This window comes from Dipodomys spectabilis, unplaced genomic scaffold (genome assembly GCF_019054845.1).
Source record: "Dipodomys spectabilis isolate Male_0828 unplaced genomic scaffold, ASM1905484v1 ptg000140l, whole genome shotgun sequence".
NCBI classification, from domain to species: Eukaryota; Metazoa; Chordata; class Mammalia; order Rodentia; family Heteromyidae; genus Dipodomys; species Dipodomys spectabilis.
In genome coordinates this window covers 32,706,098-32,731,945 of record NW_024870817.1, presented here as the reverse complement: position 1 = coordinate 32,731,945, position 25,848 = coordinate 32,706,098, and the positions used below count along the sequence as shown (strand labels likewise).

General features: G+C 37.7%; 1 protein-coding gene across 1 annotated transcript in view; it reads left to right on the top strand.

Moving 5' to 3' along the window:
• The window catches only part of Rnf180 (ring finger protein 180), a 123,472-nt gene that overhangs the window by 66,697 nt on the left and 30,927 nt on the right, over positions 1 to 25,848 (top strand). The window contains exon 5 of the mRNA XM_042690907.1: positions 20,181 to 20,406. Coding sequence (XP_042546841.1) covers positions 20,181 to 20,406 — 226 coding nt within the window. The remainder of the gene's footprint in view (positions 1 to 20,180; positions 20,407 to 25,848) is intronic.

Genomic DNA, 25,848 nt, shown 5'->3' with positions numbered 1-25,848 from the left:
GGCCCAGCTGAGCTGCTAGCTCCAACTCAGCCCTTGGGAGAAAATAAAAGTCATTTAGCAGGTCACAGGAACCTGACCTGACCTGCGAGGCTCAACTCCACCTCGCAGGTGGAAAAAGTCACCCAGCCCAGGTAGAGGTAACTCCGCCCCTGAGGAATGGCTTTTTTCACGGGGTAAACTGAGTCAGAGGCTGCCCCTCCCTATAGCAGCCTTGACAATCAATTGAAATTCAGTAAACATAAACCCTGAGAATGGCCCCAGGCTGGGTTCTGTGAGTATCTCAGAAACTAGCCCCTCAGGGAAAAGCTACTGTTTAATGAAAGGCCTCAACTCTACCCAGAACCTAGCCTTATCTCAGCATCTCCAAAATAGAGGACATAGCCATCGCCCTCTTTTGTGGTACTCAAAATAGATCTCCCTCCCATTGAACTAGCCTGGGAGGAGGATCTCAAAATCCTGGATAAAGCAGAGCATTTTTCTGCCTGCCCAAACAAACTGACTTAAGTAACCAATCAAGCCACAGGAAAACCAAACACCACAAGCAGAGCATAGACTCCACCAAGAGACTGGTTAGGACACAAGGGAGACACAGGATCTTCCATCTCCCCCCCTCCCCCAAAAAAAATCAAAGAACTTTCTCTTTTTTGTACCTTATTTTTAATATTTTAATTATTAATTTTTTTAATTTTATTTTCTATTATTTTTCTTTTCCTCCTCATATAATTTTTATTTTAGGTATATATGTGTGCTTTTTTTCATCTCTCCTGACCTTATTTTTTCTTCTATCATTCTTTTCACTTCTGCTCTTTCATTCTTTTCTGTGTGACTTAATTGCTGTTCTGCTCATGCTCAGATATATCCATCATCATCAATTATTAGATCTTATCCCACATTGTGTGCACACTTAATCCAGAAATTTATTACTCAATTCAAAACCTCTTAGACATGAATTCCATAATAGCAGTATTACCTCTTTATACCCATATAATATTTAAACATTTTTATTTTTTAGTTTTTCATGTCTCCTTTCTATTCCTCCCATCCCCTTTATTCTCTGAATACTACTTCTTCAGACTTGCAGTTTTTAAGGGTTTCATTTTTTAATTTTAAATTTTTGTTTTTCCACTTTTTCTTGTCTCTTTTTTCTTTTTCTTTTCTTTTTCTGTTTTTTCTTTGTTTTTTCTCTGCAATCATTCTGTCCAATCCACTTCCCTCTTTGAAGTTAGGACTTCGTTAATTGCACTGTCCCATCACCTTTCCACCACTGTCCCCTCACCTTTCCACATCCCTCTAATCATATTTTTCCCCACATTCTCCCTACACCTAATAATTTCTGGTTGCCAAATTCTTCGCTGCTGTTCTCAGGCCATTAAGATATAGTTGTTTGATGTAGAATAGATTGTATCTCTTGAACTAGATTGTATCTGCAGACTTTGGACTTTGCAACTATGGAGTTTGGATGATGCTTCCCTTAAAATAGTGTTCTAGCACATAACTGGTGTTACTCTCATCCCAAATGGGCAGAACAAGATGGAAAAACACAAGAAAAATAGCAAGTCTGGGGAGCCCAACTCTCACTCATGACAATCGGGACAGAACAGATAATGAATAACCCAGAGGAGAGTTCCCAAAAAGCTCTACAAACACTACAGATAAACAGGTAAATGAAGAGAGTGAAAACCTGCATAGGTCTCAGTGTGAGCGTGATTGGGAAATGAGGAGGCAAACCAGAGATCAATACAGGAGTCTCATGAGTGTGAAGAAGCTATTCAAAGATTGATACAGGAATTTCATGAACAGATTGAGAACACTCAAAGAGAAATAAAGGAATTGCATGAACAGGTTGAGAACAGTCAAAGAGATAGGAATTGCATGAGCAAGCTGAGATGAGTCAAAGAAATAGACAGGAATTGCAGGAGCTGGCTGAGAACAGACAAAGAGAAAGTCAGGAATGGCTTAATTTTAAGCTGGCTGAGAACAGACAAAGAGAAAGTCAGGAATTTTGTGAACAGGAGGAAGCTAATCAGAGAGTAATACAGGAATTGAGAGAGCAGGATGAGAATACACAAAGATCAATGGAGGCACTCATGAAGTCTACAAACAAAGAGCTGAAAGAAATCAGGGAGACCACAAAGGGAATGCTGAATGGAACCCAACAGAAGGAATGGGAGTCCAAGGAAACCATAACCAATCAACTAAGTGATATGAGAATAAACACTGAACACCAAATTAAGGAAGTAAAGAAGTTCTTACAAGATCTAAAACACATCTCCAGCAAAGAACTTGAAGCCATCAAAGCCAAAATTAAAAGGAAAAGAAATAAAAAACAAAGTAGAAAGTCTTGACAGTAGGTTAGACCATGCAGAAGATCGAATCTCAGGGATTGAAGATAGCCTAGATAATACAGATAAAGAACATACAACCATCCAAGACAAATCCAAGAAATATAATAGATCTATTCAACATTTGGAAGACACCATCAGAAGGCCTAATCTGAAGATAATGGGTGTAGAGAAGCACCTAGAGACAGAAGTTAATGGTCTAGGAAATTTGTTTAACAGGATCCTAGCAGAGAACTTCCCAAACATGCAAAAAAGATAGGCCTATTCAGATACAAGAAGCTTTTAGCAACCCAAATAGACCAGACCAGAAAAGGACATCCCACTGTCACATTATAATCTGCACAGAATCAATTCAGACCAAGGAAAAGATCCTTAAAGCTGTCAAGGAGAAAAGATCAATCACTATAAAGGGAAACCAATTAGAATCACCTCAGATTTCTCAGCAGAGACAATCAAAGCAAGAAGAGCCTGGAATGATGTATGCCATGCCCTAAAGACAAACAACTATCAACCAAGAATACTGTACCCAGCTAAACTCTCCTTTATAACTGAAGGTCAAATAAAAACCTTCCATAGCAAAGAAAACTGGAAACAATATACCTCCAGCAAACCAGCCCTACAACATTCTTAAAGGTGCCCTATACATAGAAAACCAACAAGACCACATTAAGGCCAAGAAACCACACCCAAACTGAGAAGCCAAGAACCATAAGAAGAACCCGATGCTACAGCCCCCAAGAGGGTGAATAAAATGGCAGGAGCTCCCAAATACCTCTCAGTCCTATATCTCAACAGTAATGGGCTTAACTCTCCAATTAAGGGACATAGACTGTCTAGTTGGATTAAAAAGCAAGATCCTTCTATCTGCTGCCTTCAGGAGTCACATCTTACCCATAAAAACAAGCACATTTTCAATGTGAAAGGCTGGAACAAAATCTACCAAGCAAATGGCTCCCATAAACAGGAGGGAGTTGCAGTCCTAATATCAGATAAAATAGACTTCAAATTAAAATTAGTGAGAAGAGATAAAGAAGGTTGCTACATACTAATTAAGGGATTTCTCCTTTAGGAGGATATTACAATTCTAAATCTCTATTTGCCAAACAACAGAGCACCCAAATTTATCCAAGAAACACTACTTTCCCTCAAATCCCACATAGACCCAAAGACATTAATTGTTGGGAATTTTAACACAACACTTTCCCCACTTGATAAATCAACTAAGCAATAACTCAACAGAGAAACTGCAGATCTAAACAACTGCATAGATCAACTAGATTTAACAGACATCTACTGACTATTTCACCCAACAGCATCAGAATACACGTTCTTCTCAACAGCACATGGAACGTTTTCCAAAATAGACCACATTTTAAGCCACAAAGCAAAGTTGTCCAAATTCAGAAACATTAAAGTTATACCTTGCATTCTCTCATACCACAAGGGAATAAAATTAGAACTCAACACCAAAAGTCACCAAACAAAGTCCTGTAACACGTGGAGGCTGAACAACACACTGTTGAATTACCAGTGGGTCATGGAAGAGATTAGAAACGAAATTCAAGTGTTCATGATATTCAACAATGAACACACAAATTACCAGCTCCTCTGGGACAAAGTAAAGGCAGTACTCAGAGGCAAGTTTATAGCTCTGAGTTCCTACTTCAACAAATTGGAGACATCTGAAACCAACAATTTAATGAGACATCTGAGCCTCCTTGAAAAAGAGCAGCAAGCTAAACCCCAATCCAGTAGACAGAAAGAAATAATTAAAATTAAATCAGAATTAAACATATTAGAATTAAAAAAAAAACCATAGAAGGAATCAACAAAACAGAGTTGATTCTTCAAAAAAATTAACAAACCTGACAGACCCTTAGCAAATCTTATCAGAAAAAGAGATTACACCCAAATAAATAAACTCAGAGATAAGAACTGAAACATCACCACAGAAACAACCAAGATTCAGAACATTATAAGGGAATACTTCTCAAACCTTTATGCTAATAAGTTTGAGAACCTGGAAGAAATGGACAATTTCCTAGCAAATATCAACATGCAGAAAAAAACCCAAGATGAGTTAAACCATCTTAACAGGTCTATATCAAGCATTGAAATAGAAACAGCAATAAGAGACCTCCCCTCTAAGCAAAGCCCAGGACCAGATGGTTTTACAGAGGAATTCTACAAGGCCTTCCAAGCAGAGCTCACACCAAAGCAGAGGTCACTCCTCCAACTCTTCGATGAAATTCAAAGAGAAATTTCACTACAGAGCTGTTTCTATGAAGCCATCATAACCCTCATCCCCAAACGAGGCAGGGACTCATCAAAGAAAGAGACTAATAGACCCATTTATTTGATGAACATTGATGCAAAATTTTGGCCAATCGACTTCAATAATTCATTCTAAAAAATCATACACCTATTGCCTTCTGATTCCCTTTTGGATTGAAAGAGTAGGAGATGTTTCTGGGAACCTAAGCAAAATGCTCCTCCATTAGAGTCACTGGGAAAACACAAAAACCTCAAAAACACAAATCAAAGATCTGCTGCTTTAAATTGCTAGGTGATGCCTTAGATTTAAAAGAAATAAAACTAACTTGCAAGAAAGTAGAGACCTAATAAAGCTTTACGTTATTCAAAAACACATGACTATGTTCACTTCATTGTATCCACTGTGTGGTATTCTGGGTTTAATCTCCTCTCCAGGAATAAGGAAGCTTTGTTGACAAGTAAGTATATAAGGCAGAAAGGGGAACAATCCAGTTTTCCTAAGCAACTCTTTCATTTTAGGGAATGTTCTGTGGCTCATTTTTGGTAGTTATATAAAAAAGAGAGACACATGCTTTATTCTAGCTCCATGGAGACCAATAAAAATTAAATTCACACCTACAATATTTACTTCAGGCTTTCAAGCATAATACAGTGTGTATTCAAGCATATTCAGTGTTAAAATGATAATAACTGGATGACTGAAAGCTGTTGAATAATACCAGGATAAGGGGGACAATGGAAAGATGGAGCAATAAAGGTGATTAATCTCACTTAAGTATAATATAAGCATATGTAAGATGCCATGCTAAAATCCCTTTGTATAAGTAATACATACAAAAGAAAATAAATGACAGAAATGCTTAACGGGTTCTGTTGGATATTGCATGCTAGTAAGAGGGGCAAGGGCATATGAAGAAGGTAAAGGAGAGTGAATGACGCCAAAGTACTTCATAAGCATGTGCAAAAATGGAACCATAAAACCTGTTGAAATTGTTTTAAGAAGCAAGGGAGCCAAATAACTGTAATCCCAGCTATTCAGGAGGACTATAATTTAAAAACAGCTTGAATCAAGAAGTCCCTGAAACTCCAGCAAAAAACTGAGCTGGAGGAGTGGCTCAAGTGGTAGAATACACCAGCAATGAGCAAGTAAGCTAAGTGAGAGTGCTAGGGCAATAAGTTCAAACAATAATATTGACAAAGGAGATGACAAAGAACGAGGGAAGGTAGTGGGGGGGTGAATTTGATTAGTGAATTTGACTGTATGACTGTGCACATGGAAGGCCCTATAATAATAAACCCCTCTTGTATAACACACCAACAAAAAAGATCATAAATGTAAAAAATCCACAAAATAACAATACTACAAATTACTTTAGACTAATGAACTTGATAACAGCTATTAATATTTTATGTCATTTGAGTTTATGTGTACATAACAAATATTAAAAATAAGTGATTATTGATGTTAATGAAACAATATTCAAAAGCAATATATATGCCTACTATGTCAAATATTCAATATTAGAAGGAGGGCTCAGAACTAACATAACACAAACTCACACTCCTTATACTTTGAAATACTTTTAAAATAATAATTAAATACCAAAACCTGAACTCACAGCCAGTAGCATGGCAAAATTAGATGTCTCAACCCCACAAATTCATCTCTCTCTCTCTTTTTTTAATTGTTTAATAGGTTTTTTTGTGTGTGTGAGAATACCGTACAGGAGAGTTACAATTACATGGGCAAGATAATGAGTACATTTCTTATTAAGCATTGTAGCCTCCTCCTTTGTTTCCCCTTCTCATCCCTTCCCAAACTGCCCCCCTCCCCGCACCCAATCCTCCCCCCCACCACCAAAGTTGTGAAGTTCGTTTTCGACATAACGACTTGTACATCTCATTGTTGCAATGGGTCCACCTGTATCCCTAAACGATTTATTTTGCCCTTACCCTCCACAAATTATACCAACATCAAATACAGTGAAAGCATGGGTTATACCGTGAGGGAGGGACATACAAAGCAACATAGAAATCATTTTATAAATATGTTAGAAACAACGGCATGAAAGGGGGAAAAAAATTTGAATATGTATCTTAGGGTTCATTCTCCTAACATCAAGTTATCTGACCTTTTCTGCTTGATTCAGACATATACTAGTTATTGCAAATAAGAGAAACCATGGGACCTATGTTATTTGGGCCTGGCTTACTTCACTTAATATAATTTTTTCTAAGTCTTTCCATTTCCTAACAAATGGGGCAATGTTATTCTTTCTGATGGAGGCATAGAATTCCACTCTGTATACATACCACATTTTCTTGATCCATTCGTCTACTCGGTTGGTTCCATATCTTAGCTATGGTAAATAAGGCTGCAATAAAAATACTTGTGCTGGTAGCTTTAGTATGGTCTTGTTTGTGATCCTTTGGGTAAATGCCCAAAAGTGGGAGTGCTAGGTCATAGGGGAGCTCTATGTGGAATCTCTTGAGGAACCTCCATACTGCTTTCCAATGTGAATAAAGAAGTTTACACTCCCATCCAAAATGTAGTAAGGTTCCCTTCTGTCCACATCCCCTCCAGCAACTGTTGTTAATAGAGTTCTTGATTATAGCCATTCTAATTGGGGTGAGGTGGTATTTCAGTGTTGTTTTGATTTGCATTTCTTTTATGATAGAGAGGTTGAGCATTTCTTCATGTGTCTATTGGCCATCCTTCTTTCCTCTTCAGAGAAGTTTCTCTGTAAGTCTTTAGTCCACTTATTTATTGGGCAGTTGTTTCTTTGAAGATTTGTTGTTGGAGGATTTAATTTTTTGAGTTCCAAGTATATTTTAGATATGAGACCCTTGTTCATTGTATGGCTAGTGAAGATCTTTTCCCAATCCATGGGCTTTCTATTAATCTTGCTAGCTATGTCCTTTGCCATACAGAAGCTCTGCAATTTCATGCAATCCCATTTATCCAACCTTTCTTTGATTTCTTGTGTTTCTGGGTCTCTATTAAGAAAATTTCAGCGTGTGCCAAGGAGACCTAGGGTTTCTCATATTCCATCCTGTAATGTTTTCAGAGTGTCTGCTTTGACTTTGAGGTCTTTGATCCATTTGGAGTTGATTCTGGTGCAGGGTGATATATAAGGATCTAGGTTTAGTTTTCTGCAAGTAGTTAACCAATTTTTCCAGCACCATTTACTGAAGAGGCTGTCTTTCTTCCATTCTATTTTTTTAGCTCCCTCATTGAAGATCAGATGGGTCTGTGGGTTCATTACTGGGCTTTCAATTCTATTCCATTGGTCCTGGTGTCTGTTCTTATGCCAATACAAAGCTATTTTGATTACTATGGCTTTGTAGTAGAGTTTGAAATTTGGTACTGATATTCTTTCCAGCACTGTTCTTTCTGTTAAGGATTATTTTTGCTATTCGGGGTCTTTTATTGTTCCATATGAATTTTTGGATTGCCTCTTCTATTTCCTTGAAGAATGAGGTTGGAATTTTGATAGGTATTGTATTGAATTTGTAGATAGCCTTGGGAAGTACTGCCATTTTCACGATGTTGATCTTTCCAATCCAGGAGCATGGGAGTTTTTGCCACTTTCTAAGTTCTGTTTTGATTTCCTTTTTCAGTTTTTAAAGTTTTCATCATATAGGTCCTTCACTTCTTTAGTTAATTCCTAGGTATTTTATTTTATTTTATTTTTTATTTTTTGGGTCCAGTCATGGGGCCTGAACTCTGGGCCTGGGTGCTGTCCCTCAGCTCTTCAGCTCAAGGCTAGCGCTCTACCACTTGAGCCACAGCGCCACTTCTGGCTTTTTGCTTTTTGCTTATGTGGTGCTGAGGAATCGAACCCAGGGCCTCAGGCATGCAAGGTAAGCACTCTACCACTGAGCCACCTTCCCAGCCCTAGGTATTTTATTTTTTTGTGGGGCTATTACGAATGGAGTTGCTTTCCTAATTACAGCCACACTTTTCTCATTGTTGACATACAGAAAAGCCATTGATTTTTGAGGGTTAATTTTATACTCTGTTACTTTGCCAAAGTTTTGAATCAGCTTGAGTAATTTGGGAGTGGAATCTGTGGGATTCTTTAAATACAAGATGATGTTATCTGCAAAGAGGGACAGTTTCATTTCTTCTTTCCCTATTTGGATCCCCTTTATGTTTGCATCTTGTGTAATTGCTGTAGCTAGGCATTCTAATACTAATTGAAGAGCAGTGGAGAGAGTGTCATCCTCGTCTCATTCCTGAGTTAAAAGGAAATGGCTTTAGTTTTTTACCATTAAGTATAATGCTGGCTGTAGGTTTGTCATATACAGTCTTTATTGTATTGAGGAAGGTTCCATGGATTCCTAGTTTTTCCAGAACCTTCCTCATAAAAGGGTGTTGGATCTTGTCAAATGCTTTTTCTGCATCTATTGAGATAACCATGTGGTTCTTATCCTTGCTCTTGTTGATGTGATGAATTATGTTAATTGATTTGTGTATTGAACCAGCTTTGATCATGGTGTATGATTTTTTGGATGAATTGTTGAAGTCGATTGGCCAAAATTTTGTTGAGAAGTTTTGCATCAATGTTCATCAAAGATATGGGTCTATAGTTCTCTTTCTTTGATGAGTCCCTGCCTGGTTTTGGGATGAGGGTTTTGATGGCTTCATAGAATGAGTTCAGTAGTGAACTTTCTCTTTCAATTTCATTGAAGAGTTGAAGGAGTATTGGTGTGAGTTCTGCTTTTAAGGCCTTGTAGAATTCTGCTGTAAAACCATCTGGTCCTGGGCTTTTCTTAGCTGGGAGGTCTCTTATTGCAGTTTCTACTTTAATGCTTGATATGGGCCTGTTAAGATGGTTTAACTCATCTTGGTTTAGTTTCGTCATGATGATATTTGGTAGGAAGCGGTCCATTTCTGCCAAGTTCTCAAACTTATTAACATAAAGGTTTGAGAAGTATTCCCTTATAATGTTCTGAATCTTGTTGTTTCTGTAGTGATGTTTCCATTCTCATCTCTGAGTTTATTTATTTGGGTGTGTTCTCTTTTTTTTCTGGTAAGATTTGCTAAAGGTCTGTGTATTTTCTTAATTTTTTCGAAGAATCAACTCTTTGTTTTGTTGATTCTATGCTTTTTTGGATTCTAATTCATTTAATTCTGATTTAATTTTAATTATTTCTTTCTGTCTACTGAATTGGGGCTTATCTTGTTGCTCGTTTTCAAGGAGGCTCAGATGTCTCATTAAATTGTTGGTTTCAGATGTCTCCAATTTGTTGAAGTAGGAACTCAGAGCTATAAACTTGCCTCTGAGTACTGCCTTTACTGTGTTCCAGAGGAGCTGGTAATTTGTGTGTTCATTGTTGAATATCATGAACACTTGAATTTCGTTTCTAATCTCTTCCATGACACACTGGTGATTCAACAGTGTATTGCTCAGCCTCCATGTGTTACAGGACTTTGTTTGGTGACTTTTGGTGTTGAGTTCTAATTTTATTCCCTTGTGGTGTGAGAGAATGCAAGGTATAACTTTAATGTTTCTGAATTTGGGCAACTTTGCTTTGTGGCTTAAAATGTGGTCTATTTTGGAAAACGTTCCATGTGCTGCTGAGAAGAACGTGTATTCTGATGCTGTTGGGTGAAATAGTCAGTAGATGTCTGTTAAATCTAGTTGATCTATGCAGTTGTTTAGATCTGCAGTTTCTCTGTTGAGTTATTGCTTAGTTGATTTATCAAGTGGGGAAAGTGTTGTGTTAAAATTCCCAACAATTAATGTCTTTGGGCCTATGTGGGATTTGAGGGAAAGTAGTGTTTCTTGGATAAATTTGGGTGCTCTGTTGTTTGGCAAATAGAGATTTAGAATTGTAATATCCTCCTAAAGGAGAAATCCCTTAATTAGTATGTAGCGACCTTCTTTATCTCTTCTCACTAATTTTAATTTGAAGTCTATTTTATCTGATATTAGGACTGCAACTCCCTCCTGTTTATGGGAGCCATTTGCTTGGTAGATTTTGTTCCAGCCTTTCACATTGAAAATGTGCTTGTTTTTATGGGTAAGATGTGACTCCTGAAGGCAGCAGATAGAAGGATCTTGCTTTTTAATCCAACTAGACAGTCTATGTCGCTTAATTGGAGAGTTAAGCCCATTACTGTAGAGATATAGGACTGAGAGGTATTTGGGAGCTCCTGCCACTTTATCCATTTTCTTGGCGGTAAGGTAACTGGGTTCTTCCTATGGTTCTTGGCTTTTCAGTTTGGGTGTGGTTTCTTGGCCTTTATTGTGGTCTTGTTGGTTTTCTATGTATAGGACATCTTTAAGAATGTTGTAGGGCTGGTTTGCTGGAGATATATTGTTTCCATTTTTCTTTGCTATTTAAGGTTTTTATTTGACCTTCAGTTATAAAGGAGAGCTTAGCTGGGTACAGTATTCTTGGTTGATAGTTGTTTGTCTTTAGGGCATGGCATACATCATTCCAGGCTCTTCTTGCTTTGATTGTCTCTGCTGAGAAATCTGAGGTGATTCTAATTGGTTTCCCTTTATAGTGATTGATCTTTTCTCCTTGACAGCTTTAAGGATCTTTTCCTTGGTCTGAATTGATTCTGTGCAGATTATAATGTGACGGTGGGATGTCCTGTTCTGGTCTGGTCTATTTGGGTTGCTAAAAGCTTCTTGTATCTGAATAGGCCTATCTTTTTGCATGTTTGGGAAGTTCTCTGCTAGGATCCTGTTAAACAAATTTCCTAGACCATTAACTTCTGTCTCTAGGTGCTTCTCTACACCCATTATCCTCAGATTAGGCCTTCTGATGGTGTCTTCCAAATGTTGAATAGATCTGTTATATTTCTTGGGTTTGTCTTGGATGGTTGTATGTTCTTTATCTGTATTATCTAGGCTATCTTCAATCCCCGAGATTCGATCTTCTGCATGGTCTAACCTACTGTCAAGACTTTCTACTTTGTTTTTTATTTCTTTTCCTTCTAATTTTGGCTTTGATGGCTTCAAGTTCTTTGCTGGAGATGTGTTTTAGATCTTGTAAGAACTTCTTTACTTCCTTAATTTGGTGTTCAGTGTTTATTCTCAAATCACTTAGTTGCTTGGTTATGGTTTCTTTGGACTCCCATTCCTTCTGTTGGGTTCCATTCAGCATTCCCTTTGTGGTCTCCCTGACTTCTTTCAGGTGTCTGTTTATGAATTTCGTGAATGCCTTTATTGATCTTTGTGTATTCTCATCCTGCTCTCTCAATTCCTGTATTACTCTTTGATTAGCTTCTTCAGGTTCACACAATTCCTGTAGTTCTCTTTGAGTGTTCTCAGCCTGCTCACGCCATTCCTGACTTTCTCTTTTTCTGTTCTTGGCCAGCTCTAGCATTTCCTGTCTATCTCCTTGACTGATCTCAGCCTGCTCACGCCATTCCTTTATTTCTCTTTGAGTGTTCTCAAGCTGCTCACGCAACTCCTCTATGGGCTTGCTCTGCCCATTTGGGATGAAAGAACACCAGTTTTGTGTTACAACACTATCTTAAGGCAAGGATCAACCAGAGTCTGTAGTTGCGCAGTCAAAAGTCTGCAGATACAATCTAGTTCAACAGATATGTCTATTCAGCATCAAACAACTATGTATTAATGGGTTCTGAACCTGAAAGAAGAATTTGGCAAACCAGAAATTATTAGCTTTAGGGAGGGATGTGGGTAAAAATAGGAATAGAGGGATGTAGAAAGGCAGAGGGAGAGTTAACTAAGTCCTAATCTCAAAGCAGGAAATAGGTTGAATAGAATGATAGTAGAGACAGAGGAAAAAAAGAAGAAAGAAAGAAAGAAAAAGAAATAAGAAAAAATAGAAAAACAAAAATTAAAAAGTGAAATACTTAAAGTGTAATATTCAGAGTAGAATGTGGATAGGATAAGAGAAGGGGAGGGATAGAAAGGAGAGGTGAAAAACTTAAAAATAAAAATGCTTGCAATATTATATAGGTATAAAAAGGTAGTACTGCTATTAAGGAATTTAAGTCTAAGAGGTTTTGAATTGAGTAATAAATTTCTGGATTAAGTGTGTACACAATGGGGATAAGGTCTAATAATCGACCACATGTATATATCTGAGGATGAGCAGAACAGCAATTAAGTCATGCAAAGAAGAACGAAAGAAGAAAAAGTGAAAAGAATGAGAAAGAAAGAAAAAAAAGGATCAAAGGGTCAGTAGAGCTAAACAAAAAAAATTTTTTAAAGAAAAAAAAGCACACACAAATATACCCCGAAAATAAAAATAGAAAACTATTTTTTTAATTAAAACTCTTTTTTTGTAGCTTTTATAATAAAAAATGTTTTAGAAAAAATATTTTTATAAAAGCTACAAAGAGTTCTTTGATTTTTTGGGGGGGGGAGGGGGAGGTGGGAAGATCCTGTATCTCCCTCGTGTCCCTAACCAGTCTCTTGTTGGAGTCTCTGGTGTGCTTGTGGTGTTTGATTTTCCTGTGGCTTGGTTGGTTTCTTAAGTCAGTTTGTTTGAGCAGACAGAAAAATGCTCTGCTTTACTCGGGATTTTGTGATCCTCCTCCCAGGCTAGTTTAATGGGAGGGAGATCTGCTTTGAATATCACAAAAGAGGGAGATGGTTGTTTCCTCTATTTTGGAGATGCTGTGATGAGGCTAGATTCTGGGTAGAGTTGAGGCCTTTCAGCAAACAGTAGTAGCTTTACCCTGAGGGGCTAGCTTCTGAGACACTCACAGAACCTGGCCTGAAGCCATTCTCAGGGTTTATGTTTACTGAATTTCAATTGATTGTCATGGCTGCTATAGGGAGGGGCAGCCTCTGGCTCTGTTTACCCATTGAAGAAAGCCACTCCTGGGGCTGGCTGCCTGGCTGGGTGACTTTTTCCTGGGTGGAGTTGAGCCTGGTAGGTCAGGTTAGGTTGCTGTGACCTGTTGAATGACTTTTGTTTTCTTCCAAGGTCTGAGTTGGAGCTAGCTGCTCAGCCAGGCCTTTGTCAGTATCAAAGATGGAGATCTCTGGTAGTGGTGGTGGGAAGGGATGGCCTTCTCTCCTCTGCTCCCTGAGAAGGCATGGAGATATCAGACTTCTACTCTCATACTGGAGTCTTGGTTCCTGGGTCATCTCTGGTCTGCGAACTGCAGAATGAAGATGTCTGCTCCTTGTCAATTCTTGCTGGTGTTGAGTAGAATCCGATTGCCCACCGAGTCTGGTGCCTTTGTCCCGGACTCTCTGTGTTGCAGTTATGGCGGCTACAGCCTCCACTGCAGCCGCCATAGCCATGGCTACTGGAAAGTACTCAGATCTGTTTCCTTGCCTGGATTTTCCTCTCTGGCCTAACTCTCTCTACTATGATGACATACTTGGTGTGATTCTCTGGCTTAGGACTGACTGTTCACTGGAACACTAAAACTGCTTTCTATGTGAGAGCTTGTTTAGCCTCCAGCTTCTCCTCCGCCATCTGATAGTTATTTTATGATGTTTGGCTGCTACAGAGAGAAGAAAAAGAGAAAGATACCTGGTAGAAAAGGTTAAGACCAGGAATTCTAGTGTGTTTTTTATTCTTTTTGTTTTTTGTGTGATGACAATAGTGATGATGATGATGATGATGATGATGATGATGATGATGACAACAAGGATGAGACAAATAGAATTTATCTTCTTGATTGATTAATTATGTTCCTCTTCCCTCAACCTTCCCTACCCCTAATGATACTATTTTTTTTTTTTTATCTCTAGGCCTTGTGCTTGCTCAGCCATATCCCTTCTTTCCTTTATTTTTCAGAGAGGGTCTTGCATTTTTCCACCGTTGATCATTATTCTCCTAGTACCATCACCTTTGTAGCTGAGACTCCATTTATGTGCTACCCCTTGCTTGCAAACTGTAAGGATGACCTTGAACTGCATCCTTCATGGCTCAGAATTCCAAGTAACTGAGATCACAGACTGTATGTATATCATCGTGCTCAGCTTCTCCTTCAAAATCTTTTCTGACACAGTAATTAAAACTTCTTACATAGTTTTTCCATTTTATAAAGTTTTTCAAAAGTAAATTCCTCCATTGACACCTCTGACAATACTTTTTATTTGGCCCTCTGCTTAATGACCCACTGGGTAAATTTTTACAGTGAGCTCTGTCTTTAGTGAGAACTGTTTCTGATTGAGTCTCTGGTGTTCTGAACTGTGAAAATGAGTCGAGCTGTTGGTTTTGTGTTTGATTTTCCTCTGCTTGTATGACTTTCATCAGTGAAGAACTTATTTCTTTTCTGTTTAGGACTTAACACGTATCTTCAGTGCCAGAGTTGCTACTACTCTCTTGGAGACTGTTTCTATCTTGTCACTCTGGACAAGATAGTTCACTTCTGTCCATTCCTGGGGCAGATGCCTTTCTAAATTGCTTCTATGCATAGAACTTACAAATTTGACTCTCAAACTGTACCTGCAAAAGCCTTTCATTAAGTCTTTCATTAAGTAGTTCTATTTAATTAGCACTGGAGGACATTTACTGCGATCACTTCGGCCTCCGTGTTGACCAAATGGGTTTTTATTGGTCTGTATTGAAACCATATATATATATATATATATATATATATATATATATATATATATATATATATATATACATATAGATACACATACATACATATATGAGTATGATATATATGTGTGTATGTTTGTAACTGATGGGGAAGCTAGCATATGTGCACTTCAAGTTAATTTCAAGTTAACCTTTAATACTACAGAAAAACTTAACAAGTGCTAGAATCTTACTTGCAATGTAGAATATGACATGTGATACAAAGAATATAACATATATTAGCTTTAAATGGTCTTCTATATTAAAATGCATTGGTCTGTCTTTGCATTTTGAATAATTTATTTCTCTTTGTGTGATTTTGTACCATCATGTATTGGGCAATGGAAAACTCCAGTATACTGAGTTATACAGCTTTTCTAAATGCCCAAATTCCAAAACTTCTTATATACTTGTTGATAGCACCATGAGTCTTCAGAAAAGTCTTAAATTATTAGGAAACTATAAGCAAATACAGATTTTCTAAACTTCTTATTTTGCTTGCATCTTCCAGTTTTGTCTTTTGATTGGAAACAGATACTGTGGTTGTTTCTCTTGAAATGATAGATTTGTATTGGTCTTTTTGGTGAGATTGTCTGACAAATAACCAAATCTGAGTAATCAGATTTTCTGACAATTGTTCTTTTAGGTAAAAATAGTATTCCATGAAAAAGCAGCCTATTGTGCTCACAAACTTAAAACAATAACAGAAGTGCATTTTCTCAAAATAGCAGAAATGCTTTGTTAGTGCATCCCATTTCCGACACATAGTGTTATAGAATGTATAGGCAACAGTGAAGGCTTAACAAAAGAAGAATTTTCCAAATTCATCAAGGAAACTTCTAGGGAAGTTTTTATTTTCTCCCTGCAAGTGCATGGTGATGATGAATAAGATAAGTTTGGTCCACTGCTTTGATGCAGGCCAAAGATCTAGTAACTAAACTCACTTTTTCTTAACCCATTGAAACACTTGTCAGCAGAGCAAACAGGGGCAAATGACCCTCAGTTTATTATTGTGAAATGATTTTTGTCCTCCTGGATGTCCTGGAAAGGTAAAGGATCACACTTTGAGAATTTGTGTGTGTGTATGTGTGTATGTGTGTGTGTGTGAGAGAGAGAGAGAGGGAGAGAGATTTGGGGATTTTTATTGCTTTAATGACTATGATTCTACTATGATCATAGTCTCTTGTAGAACTCAGGATGTCATGCTTGCTGGTTGCTTGCTAAGTTGGCATTGTACTCCTTTTTTTATTTGTCAGTTGTGGGACTTGAACTCTGAGCCTGGGTGCTGTTCCTCAGCTCTTCAGCTCAAGGCTAGCACTCTACCACTTGAGCCACAGCACCACTTCTGGTTTTCTGAGTGGTTTATTGGAGACTCACAGACTTTCCTGTCCAGGCTGGCTTTGAACCAGGATCCTCAGATCTCAGCCTCCTGAGTAGCTAAGGTTATAGGCATGAGCCACCAGCACCTGGCTGGCACTGTACTCTTAAGCCATACTTCCAGCCTTGCATTTTGCTGATTATTTTGGAGATAGAGTCTCCTGAACTTTTCTGCATGAGCTGGTTTATAAACTGTGATCCTACAGATCTCAGCCTCCTAAATTACTAGGATTATTGACAGGAGCCCCTGTGCCCACTTGGTTATTTTTTTGGTGCTATTTTTGGTTTGTTTTTCTCTTTTTGTCATTCAACAAAGAATTTATGAATATTATACACCTTTTCCTCCATGCTTTGAGAATCTGCTTAATAGTTCTAAAATGTAGAACATTAAAATTTTATCAACAAATCATGGGAAGGACACTTTGTACACAAAGCTCAATTTACTTAGCTACTATCTGCAATTTTGGTTTCTAATTTATTTTGTGTTGAAGAACACACTACTTTTAAGCCTAATTCTATTGCATTTTAGTGAGTCTGAAGAAGGAATAAATGTGAATCTTGTTGCTCAAAGCATAAGTAAAATATTTAGATTTCCAAGTATACCAGACAAAAATAAATCCTTCAATGAAACAAATGTGACCCTCAGCTTTACTGTGTATGCTTGTAGTTAAAATTGTTTCTGCATGTTGAGCTGCCTTGCACATCTCTTATATGATGTATCAGTGAATACGATGCATCTTGATCAATTTCACCCCTTTCAATGGTCTAAGAAAAGTTTTCTTTATCTACCTTAGGCTGGCCTTGAACTCATGATCCCCCTGCATCCTTCTCCTAAATACTGGCACACATATACTACCATACATGACTAAAAGTTCCTAACATAAAGCAGAAACTGTAAAGAAAAAAATCTAATTAACAAGTAATATTTCCTAACAATTAGGGTGGTGTCATTCTTTCTGATGGAAGCATAGAACATATATATATACCACATTTTCTGGATCCATCCATCTACTGAGGGGCATCTGGGTTTGTTCCATATTTTAGCTATGGTGAATAATGCTGCAATAAACTTAGTTGTGCTGGTAGCTTTAGCATGGCCTTATTTATGGTCATTTGGGTAAAAACCAAGAAGTGGGATTGCTGGGTCATAAGGGAGCTCTATGTGGAGTCTTTTGAGGAACCTCCATACTACTTTCCAAAGTGGTTGAACAAGTTTATACTCCTGCCAACAATGCAATAGGGTTCCCTTTTGGCCACATCTCCTCCAGGATCTGGAGATTAGATTTCTTGATTATAGCCATTTCAACTAGGGTAAGGTGGAATCCCAATGTTGTTTTGATTTGCATTTCTTTTATGGCCAGAAAGGTTGATCATTTCTTGATGTGTCTATTGGCCATTCTTATTTCCTCTTCAGAGAAGTCTCTCTCTAAGTATTTAGCCCACTTATTAGTGGGTTGGTTGTTTCTTTGAGGATTTGTTTTTGGAGAATATAATTTTTGAGTTCTAAGTATAATTTAGCTTGTGACCTTGGAAAAAAATCATATTAAGTGAAGTATGCCAGACCCAAACAAATATAGCTCCCATGGTTTCCCTCATTTGCAATTAATTAGTATATGTCTAGAATAATTTTATCAGATGAGCAGAAGAGCTCAAAAGCTATGTACATATAACCTTATAAATCATGCTGAACAAAATGAACCCCAAGATATAGACACAAGAAGTTTTTCTTTGTTCTTGTTGTTTTTAATGTATTATGTGATTTATTTTGTTTTCTTTTTGTGTTCTTCCCCCTGTGGTTTATCCCCTGTTGTCACTGTACTTGATTTTGGTACCCTGCATCTTGTATATACATTTGTCTAATTTGGGGAGGGGAAGGGGAATAAGGAAACCAAGGACACAGGATGACCCATTGCAACAATGTTACCCACAAGAAATGAACTTTACAACTCCTGGAGTGGGGAGGAGCAAAGGAGATGGGGAAGGGACGGGATAGTGGGAGAACAACCAAGGAGGGGGTGACAGTGCTGGACAAGAAATGGACTCATTACTCATGTAACTGTAACCCGTCTGGACAGCATCTTTACAATACAATAAAAAAAATCTTTAAAAAGTAACAACTTCTTTTCCTCATGATGTGAGAAATGACTGAGAAAAAAAACAAAAAAAGAAAATAATTATTTATAACATATGTAGCCAGTATCAACAATACTAGGTTTAATAGAAATGCCTATGTGTCTAAGAAAAATCAGACAACCCAATTGGCCAAAGAGACCAAGGGAAAACAAAGGCAAAGAACAAATCAAATAATAGTTTAGTCAGTGTTATAACAGGACAACTGGACCATAATCACCAAAGATGAGATAATTTCTAACAAGAGACATTTATTATATTTTATAAGCTAGAACGCCTAAGATCAGTCCCTCAGTATCTGGCAAGGGCCCCATCCTTGCAGTCAGTATGGCATCTTGCAATGCAACCTACTTGTAGGGACCCATTCTGTGTCCTCATGTGGCAGAAGAGTGGAAGTGCCAGAGGGGTACCAGCTGTTCCTTCAGCCTGCATATTCATGCATAAGGGTTCTGCTCCCTGGGAAACTTCACCGCTTAGTAGTATTGCATTTGGACTAAAGTTTCAGCAATAAGTTTGGAAGTGACAAGCTTTCCAATCATCCAAAACGCTTTACTATATTCTCAAGGTTATTTTGCCTCATTTACCTGAAATGCATTTCACATAACTTATAGATGTTTCTTAAATCCAGAGCCCAATCAAATATGAATCCCTGATTTCCTTATCAAAGTGAGGAGAAAAATGAGTAAACCCTCCTGTTACGGCTTCAACTGAGGCTAGGCCCCATTTGAGGACAATGTTCTAAAGGCTTCATCAAGAAGGGCAGAGCTTTCAGGGAAGAGTAGGAAAGGAGGGAGGAGACAAAGAGAATGGTTGGATGGCCATGGTTAACAAGTATTAAATATTATATATCAGGCATTGGGCTGAATTCTTTAAGCAGATTATTGCATTTATCCTCACAACTTCACAGATGAGAGAATTGTGAAGTCAGAAATTGTACCAGACTTAGTGTTACTAACCACAAATCTACCTCTTTTCTGACAATTGCAATGGGAGGAATACAGGAAGGGGTTTGTCATATTTTCTAGCTCTGAAACAAATCCTGTAATTCTAAGTTACTTTGCTAAGTTACTCTGCCTCCTTATCAATATCCCCTTGGTTTGGCACTTTCTTGACTGCGTTACAGGGAAGTTCCAAGGCATAGAGTGAGGAGAAGCAAGGCATCCTGCTGCCCTGACCATCCGTCACCTGCCACTGCAGGCCCATGTCCACATAAGGCTCTTGAATCTTCTGACAAGAATATGTTTGTTTGGTGATTGAGGGTAGGATAGCTGGAAAATCTAATTGTGGCAGTTACTTCTTAACTAGTGAGGTTAATGACACAAGTATAGTTAATGTGTCTAGGTATATTTTAACATTGTGTTAAAACACTAGACAATAAGCAGGCTTTAGGTGTTTTCATATATGTTTAAAGTTTCTTTTTACTTCTAAAGACAGCAGTTCTATCATGTTGACATATGTCACAAGGAAACCAGTCTTATACTACATGAAGAATCATTTGTTTCTTATGTTTTGCAGACCTTGAATAATGAGATGAGTACAGATGATGACAATGAATATGCAGAAGAAAAGGATGGCTACATCTGTGCCGTGTGCCTGGATGTTTACTTCAACCCTTACATGTGTTACCCTTGCCACCACATCTTCTGTGAGCCCTGCCTACGGACTCTGGCCAAAGACAATCCTGCAAATACTCCCTGCCCACTGTGTCGGACAATTATTTCTAGAGTCTTTTTCCAGACAGGTAACCTGTTCTCTTTCTTTAACCTAATTATCTTATATTTCTGACTACATATTTTTCTAATTTTAAATGAATTTACAAGTTATTCTGGAAAAATTACTATGTGTTACTCTCCAGTTCATAAAGCAATAGGAACTCAACCCATATAATTACGTTAGAATCTTAGATGAAACTAGATCCTATCTCTGATCCTCTAGCTGTATACTCAGTTCTTTTCTAAAACATCTCAACTAGTTGTTGTTCAATCTTCACACGGACATCTCCAATATAAAGGCGATTCCATTTGAAGCTACACTGTGGATTTTTAGTCCAATTATCAGCCTTTCAGCCACTTCTCTGTGGCCCTTGTTATTTCCTCTGGAGTCACAGAGAACAAGTCTGTAAATATCTGAGGACAATTATTCAGCCCTTCACCCAAACTCCAAGTCTTCTCAACTATGTTAATGTTAGGGTCTTTCTTCTTAAGCAAGAAAAAAGTGATACTGGAACAAGGATTTGTTTTCTGAGCTGCTGTGTAAAGATGGAATATAATGCACATTAATGCAGAGAAAAACTAATGATTATGTTCCAAAGTGACCTACGGTAAAAATGATAGAGCATACACTACTGGGTATTGGTATTAGGGAGCAGGTAAGATTACTTTCCTCAGTCATTGTGGAGCCAAATGAAGATTAAACAATGACTTTATTAACAGTAAAACCAGCCAGATGCTGGTGGTTTATGCCTACAGATTCTGGAGAAATCAGGAGAAGCTCAGTTTGAGACCACAGTGGGGGAAAAAAGTTTACCAGGCTCCATCTCAACAGAAAAAAAAATAAGTGCAGTGTCATATGCCTGTGATTGTAGCTATGGCAGGAAATATAAATAGGAGGATCATAGTCTAGGCAACTACTAGAGCAACAATGGGCAGGATATATGACTCAAACTATTGAGTACCTAACTAAGAAGCATGAAGTTTTGTGTTTAAATCCCAGTACCAGAAAAGTAAAATTGAAGAAAATGAAGATTTCTCCTCCTTAAATAAATCCAAGGACCCTCCTGCATAGGAGTGTCAGATTACTAGTGTAATTAGTGCTTTGCAGTCCAAGTAATGAGCAAGGAAGAGAAAGTGAACTCATGCCTCTCAAATCTGCCCAGTACCCATGCACTTGTGCATAGAAGCATTGCACCAGGCTAGACGAAGCTAATGATACAATGCTATGCTGTTCACAGTGGCTCTAACCTGTAGAGAGATGTACTCAGGACCAAGACTGTCACTGGCCGCCACAGCTGTATCAGTGACTCCTCCTCTCAGGGGTAAATGAGGTGGAAAGAAGAACACACAAGAACTTCCATGAAAGGGTCAAACTTACTGGAACTTCATGTACTCTGGCCTATGGCTGGAATGTTGAGGTAGGATTAGAAAACAAAAACAAAAACCACAAAACAGTTCTTTCTCAAATGCCAGATCCACAGGGTTCTTTGGGGGTGAGCAAAAGAGGAAGGCCAGTAATGCCATGTTCTCCATGTTATCTCTGGACAGCTATAAAAAAAATTATTTACTAAAAGCTTGTTTTGATGGAAAGTAGCTAGGTGGAATTTGGCAGTTTTCCTGCTTTGCAGGATCTCATTTAACACTGTTGGAAATTATAAAATATATTTTCTTGATATCCTAAATTAAGAACACTAAGGTTGCTTTTGGTTTATGAAAACTATTTCCTACTTTGTGTGTGTGTGTGTGTGTGCGCATATATATGTGTATAGTGCCAGTGCTTGAACTCAGGGCCTCACACTTAACCTTTTTCACTCAAGAATGATGCGCTATCAATTGAGCCATAGTTTTACTACTGGCATTTTGATTGGTTAATTAGACATAAGAGTTTCTAGGATTTGTCTGCTAGGCTTGCTTCAAACTGAAAGCCTCAATTCTTCACTTCCTGAGTAGCTAGGATTACAGGTGTGAGCCACCAGTGCCTGGTATACATTCATTTTTATAAAAAAAAATAGTATTTCTCATATAAATCATACTATGAATACTTAAGAGTCTCTTCTGATAGAGACTATATTTGTTTTTGTCATTCAGAGGCTGATAAAATAATGGGAATCGTCTGCCTAATTATTTATATCCTAACTTAAAAGAATTTGAGGCCATTTCTAGAATATATTCAGTGAAATAAAAAGTCCAGGGAATTTTGAATTGGGATGGACTATAAAGACAAACTAAATGCAAGAAGCACACAAACCTTATAGCCCGACATAGCAGCTATACTTAAATGATTTGTTTGCTCTTAAGTGTTCAGACTACCTAAAGAATAATAAAAGTGAACACACAGCTAAGTAATTCTCAAGATACATCAGAAGCATGTTATCATGAGACATATAGGTCACTCTAAGCCTTTATCTTCAAAAGGAATTTTTATGCAATTTTTTTTCCTCTGGCACTTTTCAAGAGACAGAGTAAACAATGTCCTAGAAAGCATCCTCAAAAAAATGTAATGTCATGTTTTCTGGCATAGTTATTATTATTACTATTTTAAAATAATTGTACAAAGGGGTTTTAGTTCTTGTCAGTTTATGAGTACAATGCACCTTGATCAATGTCATCCTTCCATCATTCGATTTGATGGTATTCTTTCATAAAAGCTAATGAAATATCAGAATACAAATTACTGAGAACAGCATTGAAGGGAGCCAATAATATAGTCTACTTTTCTTGTTAAAAATAACTTAAAGTTCTAATAGTAAATTGTAAGTAAATTATATAAATCACCCATATTACAGCCATTTAAAGACAATATTTGATGAATTTCTTTCCAGAACATTTCATACATTCATTAAATTTTTGTTGTGTTGTTATCAAAAAGAGCCATATTATCCAATGTTTCTTTAATTTGCTCCTTTGTTCCTAATTCTTATGATCATATCATATTTTATTTAGCCAATCTATTCTTGGGGATATTTGTTTACTCATTGATTTAATGATATGCATGAATAAATATCTGATTACACTAGAATGTTTCCCTAGAATGAATTTTCACAAGTAGGTAGTTTTAAGGCTATGGTCCATATGGGAAAATTATGCTCTTGAATTATTGTTAGCATTACTTTATGAAGAGGAGAGTCGGTAGTTAAAAGTCTTTGGCCATCCCAACTTTCTTTTGTAACTCTCTGACAAGGAGGGTTCTTTTAGATGTAGGATCAACTTTTGACATCTATGGTACTTTAAGTTTGTGGCAGGGTTACTTTTCTGGGAGGCTTCTCATTAGCAAGTAAAGAAACAGCATTAGTATGAAGCTTTTACTTTGGAGGGAAGACCTGAGCGTAGACATGAAATGGGATTTTGATGGCTTTGTTAATCCAACCCGTGAGTCAAACAGATTTGAAGCTTATTCTAGCTATGAATTTCTTTCTTTTTTTTTTTTTTTTTTTGTCGGTCGTGGGGCTTGAACTCTGGGCCTGGGCGCTGTCCCTCAGCTCTTCAGCTCAAGGCGAGCGCTCTACCACTTGAGCTACAGCGCCACTTCCGGTTTTCTGTTGGTTTATTGGAGATAGGAGTCTCACGGTCTCTCCTGCCCGGGCTGGCTTTGAACTGCGATCCTCAGATCTCAGCTTCCTGAGTAGCTAGGATTACAGGCGTGAGCCACCAGCGCCCGGCCTATGAATTTCTTTTAACACAAAATATTAAATTTGCTTGTAAACTAAGGCAGTTTGAATAAGCTTCCTGTTCATTTCAATTAATAGCATGTTAATTGACAAAAGCATAATTGTAAGGAAACTAAAAACTATATGATTCAAAACAACTTCACAGGTAAGAAGAAAAACGTAATGCTAAAAATTCTTAAATCTTCCTAGAAGGAAGTCAAGGTACATTAAATTAATAAATTAAGAAATGGTGATGTGGATGTCTGGTATGAGTTCAGTGTATCCTCACTCTGTCAGCACAACTATTTAGCTGACAAAAATTATTTAGTAATTTCTGAAGATTACCCTAAACACATATAGTAAATGGGGAAAGATTTATTTTAAAATATCTATTAAAACCCAGGTACAAACCACCTGTAGCATTTCAGATATGAACAACTTCCAAATCCCCTGCTTCTAGCTTAATGTGACACAGGTTGGCTCTAGACAATTACATCCAGGAAGATGAGCTCCTTCTATTTTCTCTGCCCTCATCTAGGGTCTAAGTTTTGCACGAAGAAAAGCAGACCACTGATATCTCTCCTTACTCCAAGTTACATCAGAAGCTGTATTCCAAATAGGCATACGCAAGAGGACTGTCACTCCCTTCCTCCTATTTTAGGGTAACAAGAAGTTCTATTTTAAGCACAGCAGTCCAAGTACCATGAGTCCTGATTTCCTCCATCCAAGTGTGTTCATCGGGCCAGAACTCCAAGCCAATCCTAAAATTGTCAGGAGCTACCATCCTTGTCCAATGTCACTCCCTAAGCTCAGCAGCGTTACAGAGCTTCTGCTAAGGGATGGGAATGAGAGGCAAAAAGAACATTGAGTTCTGCAGCTCTAATAGAACTGATTTTATGTACCACAGGATGTGGGAAAGTTCATGCCTAAGTGCGGTACTGAAAACAATAGATTTCTTGGTGAAGGAATTAAAGAGAAACTGAACCTCTATGACTCTGGTAGCAAACTGCACCTCTACGACTCTACCTTTATTTACTCTGGTAGTAAATAGAGTAGACATTTAAAACAAAATTAAAGAATCAGGTGTGGGGAGGCACACTTATACTGCCCGCTACTTGATTTTGTTTTATTTTATTGTCAAGGTGATGCACCAAAGGGGTTACAGTTACATACATAAGGTAGTGAGTACATTTGTTGTCCAATTTGTTACCCCCTCCCTCATTTTTCTCCCACTTTCCCTCCTCCCACCAATCCCTCCCAAGTTGTACAGTTCATTTCCAACATATTGTCTTGTAAGTATCACTGTTGCATTGGTTTGTCCTTTGTCCTTTGTCTCACCATTCTGTTGTTCCTGTTCCCTTCCCTAATTAATACCCAGGGTACCAAAATCAAATACAGTGACAACAAGGGATAAACTGTAAAAGCACACACACACACACAAAAGAAAAAAAGAAATCACATAAAGACAAGAACAACAAAGAAAAAACTCTTGTTTCCATATCTTGGAGTTCATTGTACCACTCCGGGCATTTACTCAAATGACCACAAGCAAGTCCATTCTAAAGCTACCAGCACAGCCAAGTTTATTGCAGTATTATTTACCATAGCTAAGATATGGAAACAACCCAGATGCCACTCAGTAGATGAAGGGATCAAGAAAATATGGTATAAATAAAGATATATCTCTATCTATCTATCTATCTATCTATCTATCTATCTATCTGGGTATCTATCTATCTAATGGAACTCTATGCTTCCATCAGAAAGAATGACATCACCCCATTGGAAAGACTTGGAAAAATCATATTGAGTGAATTAAGCCAG